The sequence below is a fragment of the Atta cephalotes genome, assembly GCF_000143395.1.
Source record: "Atta cephalotes unplaced genomic scaffold scaffold00001, whole genome shotgun sequence".
NCBI lineage: Eukaryota > Metazoa > Arthropoda > Insecta > Hymenoptera > Formicidae > Atta > Atta cephalotes.
In genome coordinates, this window is record NW_012130065.1 from 4,822,021 (window position 1) to 4,835,753 (window position 13,733).

Below are 13,733 nucleotides of genomic sequence, written 5' to 3' on the forward strand. Positions count from 1 at the left end.
TTAATCAAAATCATTAATTAATTGATGTCACCTATATAATCGTGAAATATTACATAAATAATAAATTTACAAAAATCATACAACTTTTACCTAAAAAAACGCTCATCACATTTGAAATCGATTTGACTGATAAAAGCTAAGGATACGCAAATAAATAGACAACAGATATCATTGCGACAGATTTATCTTCGATTACATCGTAAAAAATATCAATTTACGAGAAAATATACGGGAAAGGGACCACAATTCAAGATTCGCGGAGATGCGTGACTGATAGGTCAAAGATCGCATCGAGGACAGAGAGAAAGGACCGTGAAAGTTACGAAGCGGAGAAGAAAAGTCAACTTAAGGTATCTTAAAGTGGTGTGTCTCGAAGTCGTAAAGGTGATTTTCGAGTGGCGGTTTTAATCCTCGTTACGCGAACATAATAAATAAATACGGATTCGGTATTTACCAAAGGGAAATAGGCGTTTCACGAAAATAAAGTAATAAAGATGAGCAAACAAAGTGTACCACCTCCAGGCATCAATTCCTGCGAAAGGATCAGACCGGAGCGACCCAGAAATACGATACAGAGGCTGGTATGGGGTCCCGGAACGCAGTTCCAGGTCGGTCATATTGGCATCCCGGAGGATGAAGGCTCAAATCCACGGATGGCGTTGAGAAGGTATATATGAACCGTATTTTATAGAAGTTATTAAATCTTGGATCTTTTTTTTTTAAATCTTACTGTATCGGAGCAGTGATCTTCAAACCTTCTTGACACGTAAATAGCATAATCATATATTATTATTTACAAAAGCGATAATTTTTTAAAAATTAAAAAATTCATTAGAAAAAAATTTGTAGGAAATGAACATGTACTGTAGTAAGATTTCAAAATATTTTTATATAAAAATGTATTTTATATAAAATGTTTATATAATTCACGATAAAAGGAAGAATTTGAGATTTGCTACAATATTAGAGAAATGTTTTGTGTTTCTAATGCGGAATTATATATCCGGAAATTTTCGCGAATAAAAAAATTTTCTGTAATAGCAATTTTATTTTTTTTAATAGATTCATCAAAATGAGTTTACAGATGAGTTTGTTGCATGATTCATTGACTGAAAGGCCTTTGTTTTTTAATGTTTAAGCAAAATTTTGGTTTTTTTCTATTTTCAATTCAGTTTTTTTTTATATATCTCAGCTTGTATATAAGTCGGATCGAAGTAAAAAAAAGAGGGAATTGTTCATAATGAATTCCCTTATAAAACTATGTTGGGTGGAACCTAACATAGATGATTTTAGCTATCATACATAACCCAAAAAAAACCCCCCAAAAAAAATAGAAACCGTCGTTATTAATGAGTTGTGGTTTTTCCTTTGTAATTTGGGCTTAAATACATATATATTCATGACAATGAAAAGAAGAAAATATATAATTTTATAGTCACAAAAATATGTACCAAAGCTGGTTAAAAAATTTGAAAAAATCCGCCAGAAATTGCATTGTTATAAAAATTTTGATTTACTTGTCAATTTTGAGCAAAAGATCGTAGAGCAAACTTTTTTTTTAAATATCCGGAATTTTATGCACACTTTAAGGACGTCATAAAAAGTTTTTCGAAAATTGAAGAAAAACATTTATTTTTTTTGAAAAATTTTCCGATTTTTTGATTTTTTGGAAAAAAATTGTTTTTTAATGTAAATTTTATTAATTTATAAAATCTCTTAATGCCCTTCAAACGCTCTGTGTATGGTCAAAATATGTATTTAACGAAAAAAACATTAACAAAAATTTTAAATATTTAAAATTTAAAATATTAAAGAACAATTTTTTTTCAAAAAAATCAAAAAAATCGGAAATTTTTTCAAAAAAATTGAAAAAACAATGTTTTTCTTTCAATTTTCGAAAAATGTTTTGGAATAAAACCTTAAAGTGCATAAACATAGTTTTGTAGGAGAATTCATTACGAACAATTTTCTCTTTTTTTTACTTCGATCCGAGAGAGATTTATACAAGCTGAGATATATAAAAAAAATTGAACCAAAAACAGAAAAAAAACCAAAATTCTGCATAAACATTAAAAAACAAAGGCCTTCTGGTTAATGAATCGTGCAACAAATTCACTTGTAAATTCATTGTGATGGTTAGAACTTATTAAAAAAATAAAATTGCTATTACAGAAAATTTCCTTATTCGCAAAAATTTCCGAGTATATGATACTCCGCTATTTTTATGTTCGCAATGTTCTTATGTTCCAAAGATCTTTTAAAAATAAAGCAAAATTCGTTAAAAAAAAATTTATAGAAAATAAGCATGTAAACAGAATTAAAATTTAAATTATATAAACAATTTAATTTGTTTATATAAAAATATTTTATACGAAAGAAACTCGCAATAGAAAAAGTTTGAGAGTTGCTGTATTGCAGAATTTTTTCTCGCTTCTAATGAACTAGTTTTAATTATACCGCTCCTGAATAAGAATACCTATGTCTTTCAAAGCAGTACGTATATTTTTACGTTTGTACTGTTCTTACGTTCTAAATATGTCATCTTGTGTAATGAATATACCGAAACTGCTAATTAAGAATAAATAAGCAGCGTGCGCTGCGTTTATGGAAGCATAGTGTTTTTATGCATCATATTTGCGAGAAGAATCGTAACAAAGGATTCTATAAAGCAATAATACGGTTATAATTACATTTTGATTAGCGCGTACGTCGACGTGAGATCGTGACGCTTCGCTGTTTGCGTGTAACTAGCAGTTATCGAATTGCATTGTATGCTTCTCTCCCAAACCAAGAATCAGAGCTAATTATCGCCATATCCGTCAGACAGACAGCCGCGTGACGTGTAATAGGTTTATTTAATCTCGCTATGTGCATCGTGCACTAATGGAGCATCAAGAGAGAAATCGCTGTGACAATCAATTACATAAAGGTGATCGATCAATAATAGCAGGCATAGAAATCATAGTATGCAAAAAGCAACGCGAATTATTTGTGTACAATAACAGAAATAGAGACGTAAATTCGCGCGGAGCCGCGCAATAAATCCGTTTAACGCCGTTTCCTAACAGGTAATTTACATGATAATAAATCACCAGGAACTATTTATTTGCGAGGCGAAATAAATTAAATGCGTCCTCGATGCAACTTCTTTATAACAATAATTCGCCGTTACATTGATCCCTTCCTTATACAAGATTAGCGGACTAAGTAATTAGCACTGACAGCCTTAATACGGTTCATTAATCCATAATCACGTGTATATCGCACAATAGAATGTGTATTCAATGGAATATGTATTACAATGTTTAATCATGATTAGATGATTAGAATTTTATCTACTTTCGTCTGTTGGATTGGAACAAACATTCATAACACTACTTTATTTATATTACGTTTATATGTTTTTAAAAATAAGTTTGGCAATTATATCATTCAATAAAGTAAAGCTTTTAGCTTTAAAAATTTGTTTTTAAATTGCGATTCGATGATTTTTAACAGAGTTACGAACAATCAAAGTCAAATGATTTTTTTTATTTAATCCGTATATAAAAAGTAATAAAAAGTTTTAGGAATATTTTTGAAAAATAATTTTGTAAGGAAAGCTTTCACGTCAGAAAATCAAAAATTTTTGAACATGTGATAGTCCCATAAAGAAAAAATTTTTCATTTTGTCCAACTTGTTTTCTATATACATATATAAAAATTATCAAACTCACAGAAACTCAATTGAGCTCCAAATTGTATTTATTCAAAATTTTCACATAAAAAAAAGTGTAATCATATATTCATTCAAAATTTTAGATTTAAAAAAATATTTATTTACTAAAAAAACTATGAATATTTAACGAGTATTCATATTCATTCAAATAAAATAATCTAAAAAAAAAAGCTAAACAATCGTTACCCTTAACTATAACCTAATGATTTTAACTAATGATTTTAAGTAAAAAAAATGAATTTTATTTATTTTTGTCATTGTAATATTCAAATTGGAAAGAAACTTAGAAATTTAGAAAAATATTTTAGAAAGTAATACATTTTTAATTTATAAATATCTATTCGATAGAACGCTATACATATTCCGATATAATTCCGGTTATGTCACAGTAATGTTATAAACATGTTATAAGATATCTTGGGCGCGTCGTTCATTATGGTCTGTAGATATTAAATTCCGAGATATATTATTTCCAATAAAGATATCTTTGTTTAACCTATAAATGAAACAAAAACTTTATTATTAATTAAACATATGCCCTATTGTATAGGTGGCGGACTAAGCGCGCGGTGTAATCGTAGCCATTGTTTTTATAGATTTCTGTTTTCTCTTGTAGACTTGCAAGCTATAATGTGCAGATAATACAGAAAAAAAGTGAATACGAAACGAAAATATTCATAATCATATTCATTCAAATGGAATGAAAAAATATTTATTTGTTTCTTGATGAATAAAAAAGAAGTGTATTCGAATGAATATTTTTCATTTTTTATTCATTTATTCGAATATTAAATGTATTCACACTATCAATCGCTTTAAGTATTATTATCACACGAGCGCGAACAAGATATAAGCAATACAAGATATGAGTAATCACAAGTGCTAACGCAAAGTTCAAATAGTATTGTATACATTAAACCTGACACATTAATTAAACAGGTATAATATAATTAAAAGGGGAACTATTTTTAATAAATTTGTGAAAAATGATCAAGTGTGTATTTTTCTCGTCATCCTTCGTGCATCATTCCCAGTGTTCCTGGATCCCAACTCTTCAGGCGGATCTCTTAATTATTAGTTGTTGCACTGAAAGGTACTTTTTTTGTTAATAACTTTTTAAAGAACATCGAGCGATGGCTAAAATTCGTCCAAAATTACTCATCTTGACAACATATGTCAAGGTCAAGGTCATTGCAGGATATCCCTTATACTGCATAATTAATGAGATTTTTGGTTTTAAAACTATTTTCTAAATTTAAATTTCGTTCATGTTTAACGAAGCTAACAGCTGTAGCTGCTTAAATTTTAAAGTTCAATGTTACAAACTTTTGTTGCAAATAAAATCCAATAAAAATAAGCTTGTTTCCAATGCATTCGATCAACTGCATCAAGTGTTTTAGAATAATCTATCTTTTATATAAGATTTAAAATGTGCATTAATATTTAAAATTACAATTGCTGTAACTTTAATTTCGATTAAATACATGGAGTACTTATGCTTTTATTTCGAGATTAAATTAACAAATTTTAGTTTATTCGATCGTGTAATCGGATTATAGAACAGGATATAATTTTATTTAGTCCCTCTTTCCAATTATATTCCGTTACAGTTTATAATAAAATAAAATATCAGATACACAATAGAACATTAATCGCATGTAAGATTAATCATTATTTGTATATATTTCTGATTAAAGATAAATTACGTAAATATCACCAACAATTATAAATCTAAACTACAATCATGAGTGAATTATTAGTGTATATATCGATATCAATATTTCTACAATCTACGCAAATTCACATAATCCACAATTCTATCTTTATACATCCAACAATTATATATTATTTAATAATATTATCCACGTCATATAATTATAAATTGTACTTTCAAAAAGAATGAATTTATAAAACAATTAATCACATTTTATATAAGAAATAATTTTTTATCTATACTTTTATCACACTTGATGCGATTATGCATTTGCTTAATTCTATTAATTGTTTATCCCTAGTATAAAAAGCATTTCTTCAAAACATGGCATAAAATAATAAAAAAAGTTTAGCGTTAAAAAACGTAATAAAAATATAATCCTTGAAGTGTAAAAACTTCCGTTGCTATAAATGTTGTGCATTATATTTTACATCAATTATCGCGTAATATTCGTTGTCATGAACTTTACTTTCATACATCTAGTTAGTAAACAGAGATTAATTAGTTCATGTTTCTATAGTTAACGCTTAATTCATTTTATTTTCCTGATGCTGTCTACAACGTTAATGAAATTTTATCGACATGCTACCATAAACAAGATAACATGATAATAACGTCCTTTCTTTCAGATTATTGAGATTGTATGAAGGCAGACAATATAGGGAAGCCGCTGGCTTTCTGATGAAGCTGCCACATTACACCTTAAAGGCTGCATTGCCGGATATTCCAGTGGACCTGTTGATCGAAACGCTACCACACAGCCTCACCTTGCTGGAAGCGCTTTACTCCCGATTGTTAGAACTAAACATCAGCGACATGAAGATCTTGCGGATCGAGCAAGTCCTCTGGAGGGTGGTGCATCTGATATCCAGTCAAGATCACTTCCGACCGCGAATCTGGTGTAAACTTCTCGTGTCATTGAACAGATTATCGCCCAATACGAAGAGTACGCTGCTATCGAGAAGACGTGCTCTAGACAGAGCTGTAGAAGGACTTGGCAAACATGGATTAGTGCCTTCCTCGCAAACAAACATCTCTGAGAATTCCGTTACGCCAAATTTAGTACCATTGCCGGTGGCATTGAGAGAAGAGCTCGAGACACGAACGGAAGCATACAAATTAGCGTTACACAAGATTGAAAACTTTGGCAAACACGCTGGAACTAATAAAGGTAGGTACTTCAAATTGTTGTTAATAAAGATCGTGTTGTATGATCACTTTATTCACTTAAACGACTCGCGCGTTAATAACGAATAATAAAATAACAAAAATGCTTCTATAATTTTATAATATTAAATATTTTAAACTCATAAATATTCAGATTATCTGTTAAAAGCTTTAAATCAAAATGATAATGTTACGTAAATTTTACAGTGGTATGAATAATCTGTAAACAATCATAGTCATAAATCAAATTTCAATATTTCAATTTCATATGCAAAAAGCAGTGTGTTAATCAATCGCGACAAAGATAAATGATATCCATCTATCCTTCAATTACGTATTTAATTATTTGACAAATGAATGATAATTACCATTGGCAGTGTAATATTAGATTAGCGAGAAGCAATATTTTACGATTATACGCTATTTTTTCCATAAATTCGCTAGGATTTCCATACGAGATTTGGCATTATAATGATTACACACTGAAGGGCATAATTATCGTCAGCTGTGCAATGAGATTAGCGTGCACCGCTAATTCCATCGAAATAAAGTTGTACGACTATTCGTACCGCCTGTATATCCAGAGTTCCGTGGAACCGTGAAGCATTGGATTTTAACGGAGCACCGCGTTATACATTCACAAATGCAAATGGACTAATGTCGAGAGCATTAAATTATTTATACAGAGAACTGCACCGTTCTCTCGTTTACCGATAGATTTCCACGACGCAATTCAAGACATGTCATGATTGGTATAACATTCGCAGAGAAAGATGTTAAAAATGAAAAAAGTATACGTAGAAAGATAAACTACGCCGTATATAAATATTGACAAATATGTGGGGAAATATATTTACGATATCATTCCTTAAAAATAATACATCAGCAACTATTTTTTAAAATAGTTAATTAAAATATAATTAATAAATGTTGATTATTCTTTTAAATCATACATCGTTAAAAAATTTATGTTAAATTTAGCACATTTCATGTGTCTCAAACGGTCCACTCAAATTTATGTGTTAATTCAACACAAGATGAATATGTTAAAAGATAACAAATATTTAAAAAGATAAAAAGTAATAATGACAGTTTCAAATCGTACAGTACAAATGTAAACAAATAGTGGAAACATATTTTTTTCAGTTAAAATTAATATTTATAATATGTAAATTAACATTTTTTATTCATTCACTTACGATTTACGTTTTAAAACACATTATTTTTATTTGTTTACTTATTCATAAATTGTATTATTGATGATTATAAATTAACTAACTAAAAATATTGAATATCAATTTAACATAAATTATTTAAATTAATTTAATATAATCACATTATAATAAATTAATTAACACTCGAATAAAAAAATTGTTAAAAAATGTTAAAAAATAAAATAATATCGATAAGATTGATGAAATAATTTCTAATATTTTATAGTAAAAGAGAGATATTAATTTCATTGGACATGATTAAGTTGTTACTAAAATCAAATAAGTGAAGCAAATAACTTATACATGTATATATATGAAGGCATTAGAGATTGTCTATTATTAATAGACACAAAATTTAACAAGGACTTGGAATTTCCAAAACAAATACGAAATATTGTTTATTGTGTACTTTAAACATATATTTTCCAATTGATTGATTCTCATCTTTAATCATTATCATTATCTTTCAATTGTGAGAAAACTATTTTGATATTAAAATCTGCATTTAATCTCACTAGTAGTATCTAATTTCATATTATATAATAATAGACAATCTCTATCTGCCTTCATATATATACATGTATAAGTTATTTGCTTCACTTATTTGATTTTAGTAACAACTTAATCATGTCCAATGAAATTAATATCTCTCTTTTACTATAAAATATTAGAAATTATTTCATCAATCTTATCGATATTATTTTATTGGTTTTATCAATTTTATTAAAAAAGTATGGTCCATATGATTATAATATAATGAGAACAGACCGTCGGCCGAACTGCAATTTATTGGAGCATGAACCTGTAGCAATTTGTGCCTCGTGCGCGAGAGTGCGGATATGCCGCATAATTTAATCTCGCCTCATTATATAAAGGAAAGTGTGGCATATTTAGTTATGATGTCAGATAGATACTCCGCGATTTTGCTGTTCATGTACCGGATATCGGGCCGGCTATCTATGTAGCCCCGAGGCACCGTAAAAAGGCGATGGTGAATGTAGTAATAATCATCTCGCGCCATCATCGGTTCCGCTCTAATAATAAAAAATAATAATAATGACCTCGAAGAGAGAAAGAGAGAGAGAGAAGCTCTGATCTTTTCTTACGCTTCTATAGCGGATCAAGGTGTACAAGCGGCTTCGCATCAACGGCAGCTTTCCCTGAAGTACAGCGAGATCCAGCAACGCCTGATCGATAATCAGAGCTTGCTGAACACCTTGGAGAAAGCGGGCGGACCGTGTAGCTTAGAGAATTTACTAGCGGAGTTGAAACGCCGGGTCGAGCAGGATAAGGAGGCGCTCCGGGAATGGACGGCCTTGAGGAAATCGACCTCCGGATCGACGAACATGAAAAATCCGGCTCTCGCTGCCAGATTGTTGCAGTTTTCGAGAGGTTGCGCACTCGCGCTGCAGTTCATGAACGAAGATAAACTACAGGTAAGACTGAAACATTTCCATCAGGAAATGTTTTTCCCTCGGATGTTCCTGAAATTTAATCTTCAAAGATGCGCCCTTTTTTTCCTCTTGCATTTTTGCAAAAAAGAAAACTAAAGTTGTTAGTTTTTAAATTCAACTTGAACACTGAAATGATATTTATAGGAGAAATTCGATCTTGAATGAAGAAATAATGCCTCGTATCCCAAGAGAGTTGTCGCTGATTATTGTTATCTACCCATGAAACAATTCGCACGTCTCGAGCGTAAAAAAGTGTGAAACGGTTTGGCACAGAAATGGCGAACTATTAGAACAATAGGCGCGTCATTGTATACAATCACGATTTTGTTTGGGGGGGGGGGAGGAGAAGGAGGACTCCGTAACAAATTCGCGTATAGTCAGCCGCAACAATAAGAATGGTGAAAAATCTGCGCTGTCAAGCGCGAGAAAATGACCCCGAAACACACGATACACAACACATGCAAGTGATACGATTCCCGCGGGAATCGTTGCTTGCACTCCAGCAGCTGACGCGTCCAAGACAATCCACGTAGACAATGTCAAAGGCGCTGTGTGTAACCAGCGTGGAGTCCCATAAGGACCCTACGGCGAACCTAAATTACCTGAGTTTATTCCTGTTCCTGCTTACATTTAACTATTCTCTCGGCTAATGTCTATTTCTACAGACACAGATTAATCTTAGTTAAACTTGGTATAACTTACTTTTTATTTTGTTCTAGTTTTAACAAGGGACCCATTACAACTGTCCGAAACTGATTCGATTCTCCTTGGAATATACAATGTTAAACACGAAAAACTAAGTAACACATTTTTTATAATATGAATTTAGACCAATAAGAATAAATCCAATTAAGAGAAATTATTCGATCTAAACGGATCTTAGGAAATACGATTTTAAATATTTCGTATTTTTTTCTATCAATCCAATTTGAAATTTGATGAGTGAAACAATCCCTCAAAATTAACGCTTATATTTAATTCAAATCAATTCGCAACAAAACGGTGAGGTGTATAAAAAAGTTTTAGACAAAACTTTTATGGCTTTTTATATATTTGATAACTGTGTATTTAAATTTTTCAAAAATTTAATATTTTTTAATATTTTTTAAATTAAGCAATATAAAAATGCGTGTCTTAAATTTTTGTGTTTAACAACATATTTCAAGAAGAATCGAATCAATTTCAGTTGTAATTAGGATTCATATAAGAATCAGAAAAAAATAAAAAGTAAGTTAAACCAGATTAAAGTTAATTTACATTGATAGAAAAGGATATAAGGTGACAGTAACGCATAAACGATGCAAGCAATTCAATATTAATACCCCGAATAAATTGCAAATTGATAAGTAAACGCGAATTAAATAAACGAGGGTTGATAACCTAAATAGAACAACGTGAAATCTGTTTATACTTGCGAGCAGAAAATGCGAGAATTACGCGCGGACATAAATTATTTCTATCAATGGATATAAGCATGTAACACGTATTTAATTGAAACATGGGCGTTCTGAAACTTGAGTCGGAATAAAATATCATTGTACGGAATATTAAATAGCCTACACATGCGCTTGTACATGCGGTTCGTTAATAATACGTCGCGGAATACGTGCTATCGATAACGCGAATCAAATAGCAGTTACTTTTTAATCAAGCGAAAAAAGCGAGTTTACCTAGGCAATAAAATTTATTGCAAATTTAATTGAAACATGTTTTTTTCATAATTTTCTATCGAGAACGAAGTTTTGAATAATATTATCCCGTCGAATTTACCGTAAAGTCAATATATAATATTTATGAGAGAAGTGTTTTCGAGCGCGCGCGTGCGCGAGATATTAATGCACGCGAAGCGTTAATACGTTAATATTGCGTATATTAATGCCAAGTCATAAATTATCGTCGTTGGGAACTACGACGCATACGTGATAAATATTTTACGCGTGCGACTGCCGCGTCTGCAGTTGCTGTGGAGTTTCGCAGCGCAATAAAGATTGAAAATTGAATCCGCGTCGCTGGCTGATACCCTCGGGTTTTCAGCAATATTTTAGAAAAATGCGAAAACACCAGTCGCGATCGTGTCGAAATGTACAATTTACTTACATCACGTGACACGTATAACACGTTAATTTGTGAAGAGAATAGCAATTTCTATTTCGCCGGACAATACAACTGGAGAAATTTATATTAAGTTTATATATTATTTTAAATTAGTTTATATATTACTTCCCCTTTTTGAACGAGATAGGAAAAGAAAAAGTGACGCTTTGATGAAAATAAAATCATGTTGAATGACGATATTTAACACAACGGCGTCTAAAATATTTTCAGCAAACGTACAACGTTCTTATTACGAAATTTAACGAGAATTCGGTTGAAAATGCGGCGAATCCTGTTATCATCAGATGCTTAAACGAATTCTCGATAATGAATGCGTACGACAGTACTTTCATAATTGCATTACTCTCGTTAAATTTCATTCGAAAACGAAAATACGCGAATAATTATCTTATTTACTTTCATTTGCAAAAGGTGATGACGGGGTGAATTGTAAAAAAGGTAAAAGTAGCACCCAGATCATTGTATAACAGAATCGAATTGGGAAACTGGTCACAGCATGCGAAAACGCGTTAATTGCTTTTCATTGAGTGCATTTTAATTGGAAGTTCATAGTCAATTGCAAATCCCAATCGAAAAACGAGTGGATCGAACGGTGAATATTGTGATTGTTTACTAGTTTATAGTACGCAACATCCATCCAATTGCTTTTACGTAGTGATAATATTTCATAATAGATAATAATTATTACTTTCATGAAAAAAAAATTATCTTTTTCAATATGTTTCTTATAAATTTAAAATATAATAAAAAATTGAAATGTCGAAGTAATATTAAATAGTATTCATCTCATTTGTAAGCAAAATTTAAACATTATATGAATTTCAACATTCTCTCTCGCGATTATCTCAGCCTATTCGCCAATTTTCAATTCCCTACTTTTTTGCACACAGAGACACTGTTTAAGTACACAATGATGTAAACAATGAAAAAATATTATTTAAATTTTTAATTACGAGTTACTTGTACAAAATGAGGACAAAACTAAAAAAAATCGCAATTACACGGGAATTACAATTTTAAATAAATATGAAAATCTAAAAATTTAACTAAATACAAATCTAAAAATAATTTTGTTGGACCATGAAAATAAATTATGTAGGAAACTTAATGAGCATGAAGAGCAATGCTGCAAAAACTTTTGACATTCTGGCAATCAGTTTGAACATTCTACATGATTACTTTGTTCAACAAAATTATTTTTAAACTTGTACCTAGCTAAATTTTTAAAAGCTTCAATAAAATTTTTCTTTTCGTGTATGTTTAAATAAAAAGAAATGTTCTAAAAAATCCATTTAATAGAAATATTGTTTATTCTCATCAAATCCTCAGAAATATATTCAAGGACAAAATGTAAAAATATGCAAAACTGTCAGAAGAAAATAAGATGTTTTATAACCAAGTATATTATATGTCTCTACATCACGAGCTATCCCATACAGATTCTCTATCTAGACGAAAATCTCGGTGACGACTACGAGGAAGAGTCCAGTAGCGCCGGCTATCACACGGATGAGAGTTGCAGCCCGACTCCGGAGCCAGTTGTAACGGGTATCAATTGCGAGGCACTCAACGCAGAAGAAAATTGTTCAGATTTAACCTCAGCCAATATCACAGTGGAACAACTCGCCGAGAGATACGGCACTCTCTATGCTCAGGCCAACTTGCATACCCTGGATGCTCTAGATGCATTAGAACCCCTTAAGGACGCTTGTGATTTGAAAGCGAAGATTCTCTACTCGGTGGTAGTGGTAAGTACCGTTTTAAGTTAAATAATTATAAACGTGTACAATGAATAGGTACTTCTCCCTTTATTAAATTGGGATATTATTCAATTGAATAATCCTTAATTACGCTTGAAATCTCGCGTCTTTCTTTTTAATAAATATTCTAACTTCATATTAATAAAAAATACAAATAAAATATCAAATGAATCAAATATTTAAAATTTAAAAAAAATAAATTTAAATTAATAAACCAGTTAGTGATAAAGGATAGAGAGATGTATTGTACATAATACACAAAATGAAAAGTCATACTAGACCGATGAAAATCCTATTTTTTTCTCGTCAATCAAACACGACTTTCATCAGATGAAAATGTTGTCGAACACAACAAAAGGCACAATGAAGCAATCACGAATTATTATACGAGTAGCACTCGATCATCCGCAGAAACGTGTACGAATTAGCCATATGCAGAATATTCATCTGCTACACAATACGTCGCTGTCCCACTTTGCGCCCTGTATTAACAGAATACAAATGAACAATTTTCCTCTAAATTTACTTTATGGTTCAATGTAACTAATACTTGTTTGGTTTCGTAACATACATTTATGCGCATATATATAT

At 30.7% G+C, this 13,733-nt stretch overlaps 1 protein-coding gene across 1 annotated transcript in view; it reads left to right on the forward strand.

Annotated features, from left to right (window-relative positions):
- The first annotated feature begins 494 nt into the window (after positions 1-494).
- Positions 495-13,733, forward strand: part of LOC105625533 — a 29,592-nt gene continuing 16,353 nt past the window's right edge. Inside the window, exons 1-4 of the mRNA XM_012206878.1 lie at positions 495-667; positions 6,062-6,603; positions 8,930-9,249; positions 12,822-13,130. Coding sequence (XP_012062268.1) covers positions 495-667; positions 6,062-6,603; positions 8,930-9,249; positions 12,822-13,130 — 1,344 coding nt within the window. The remainder of the gene's footprint in view (positions 668-6,061; positions 6,604-8,929; positions 9,250-12,821; positions 13,131-13,733) is intronic.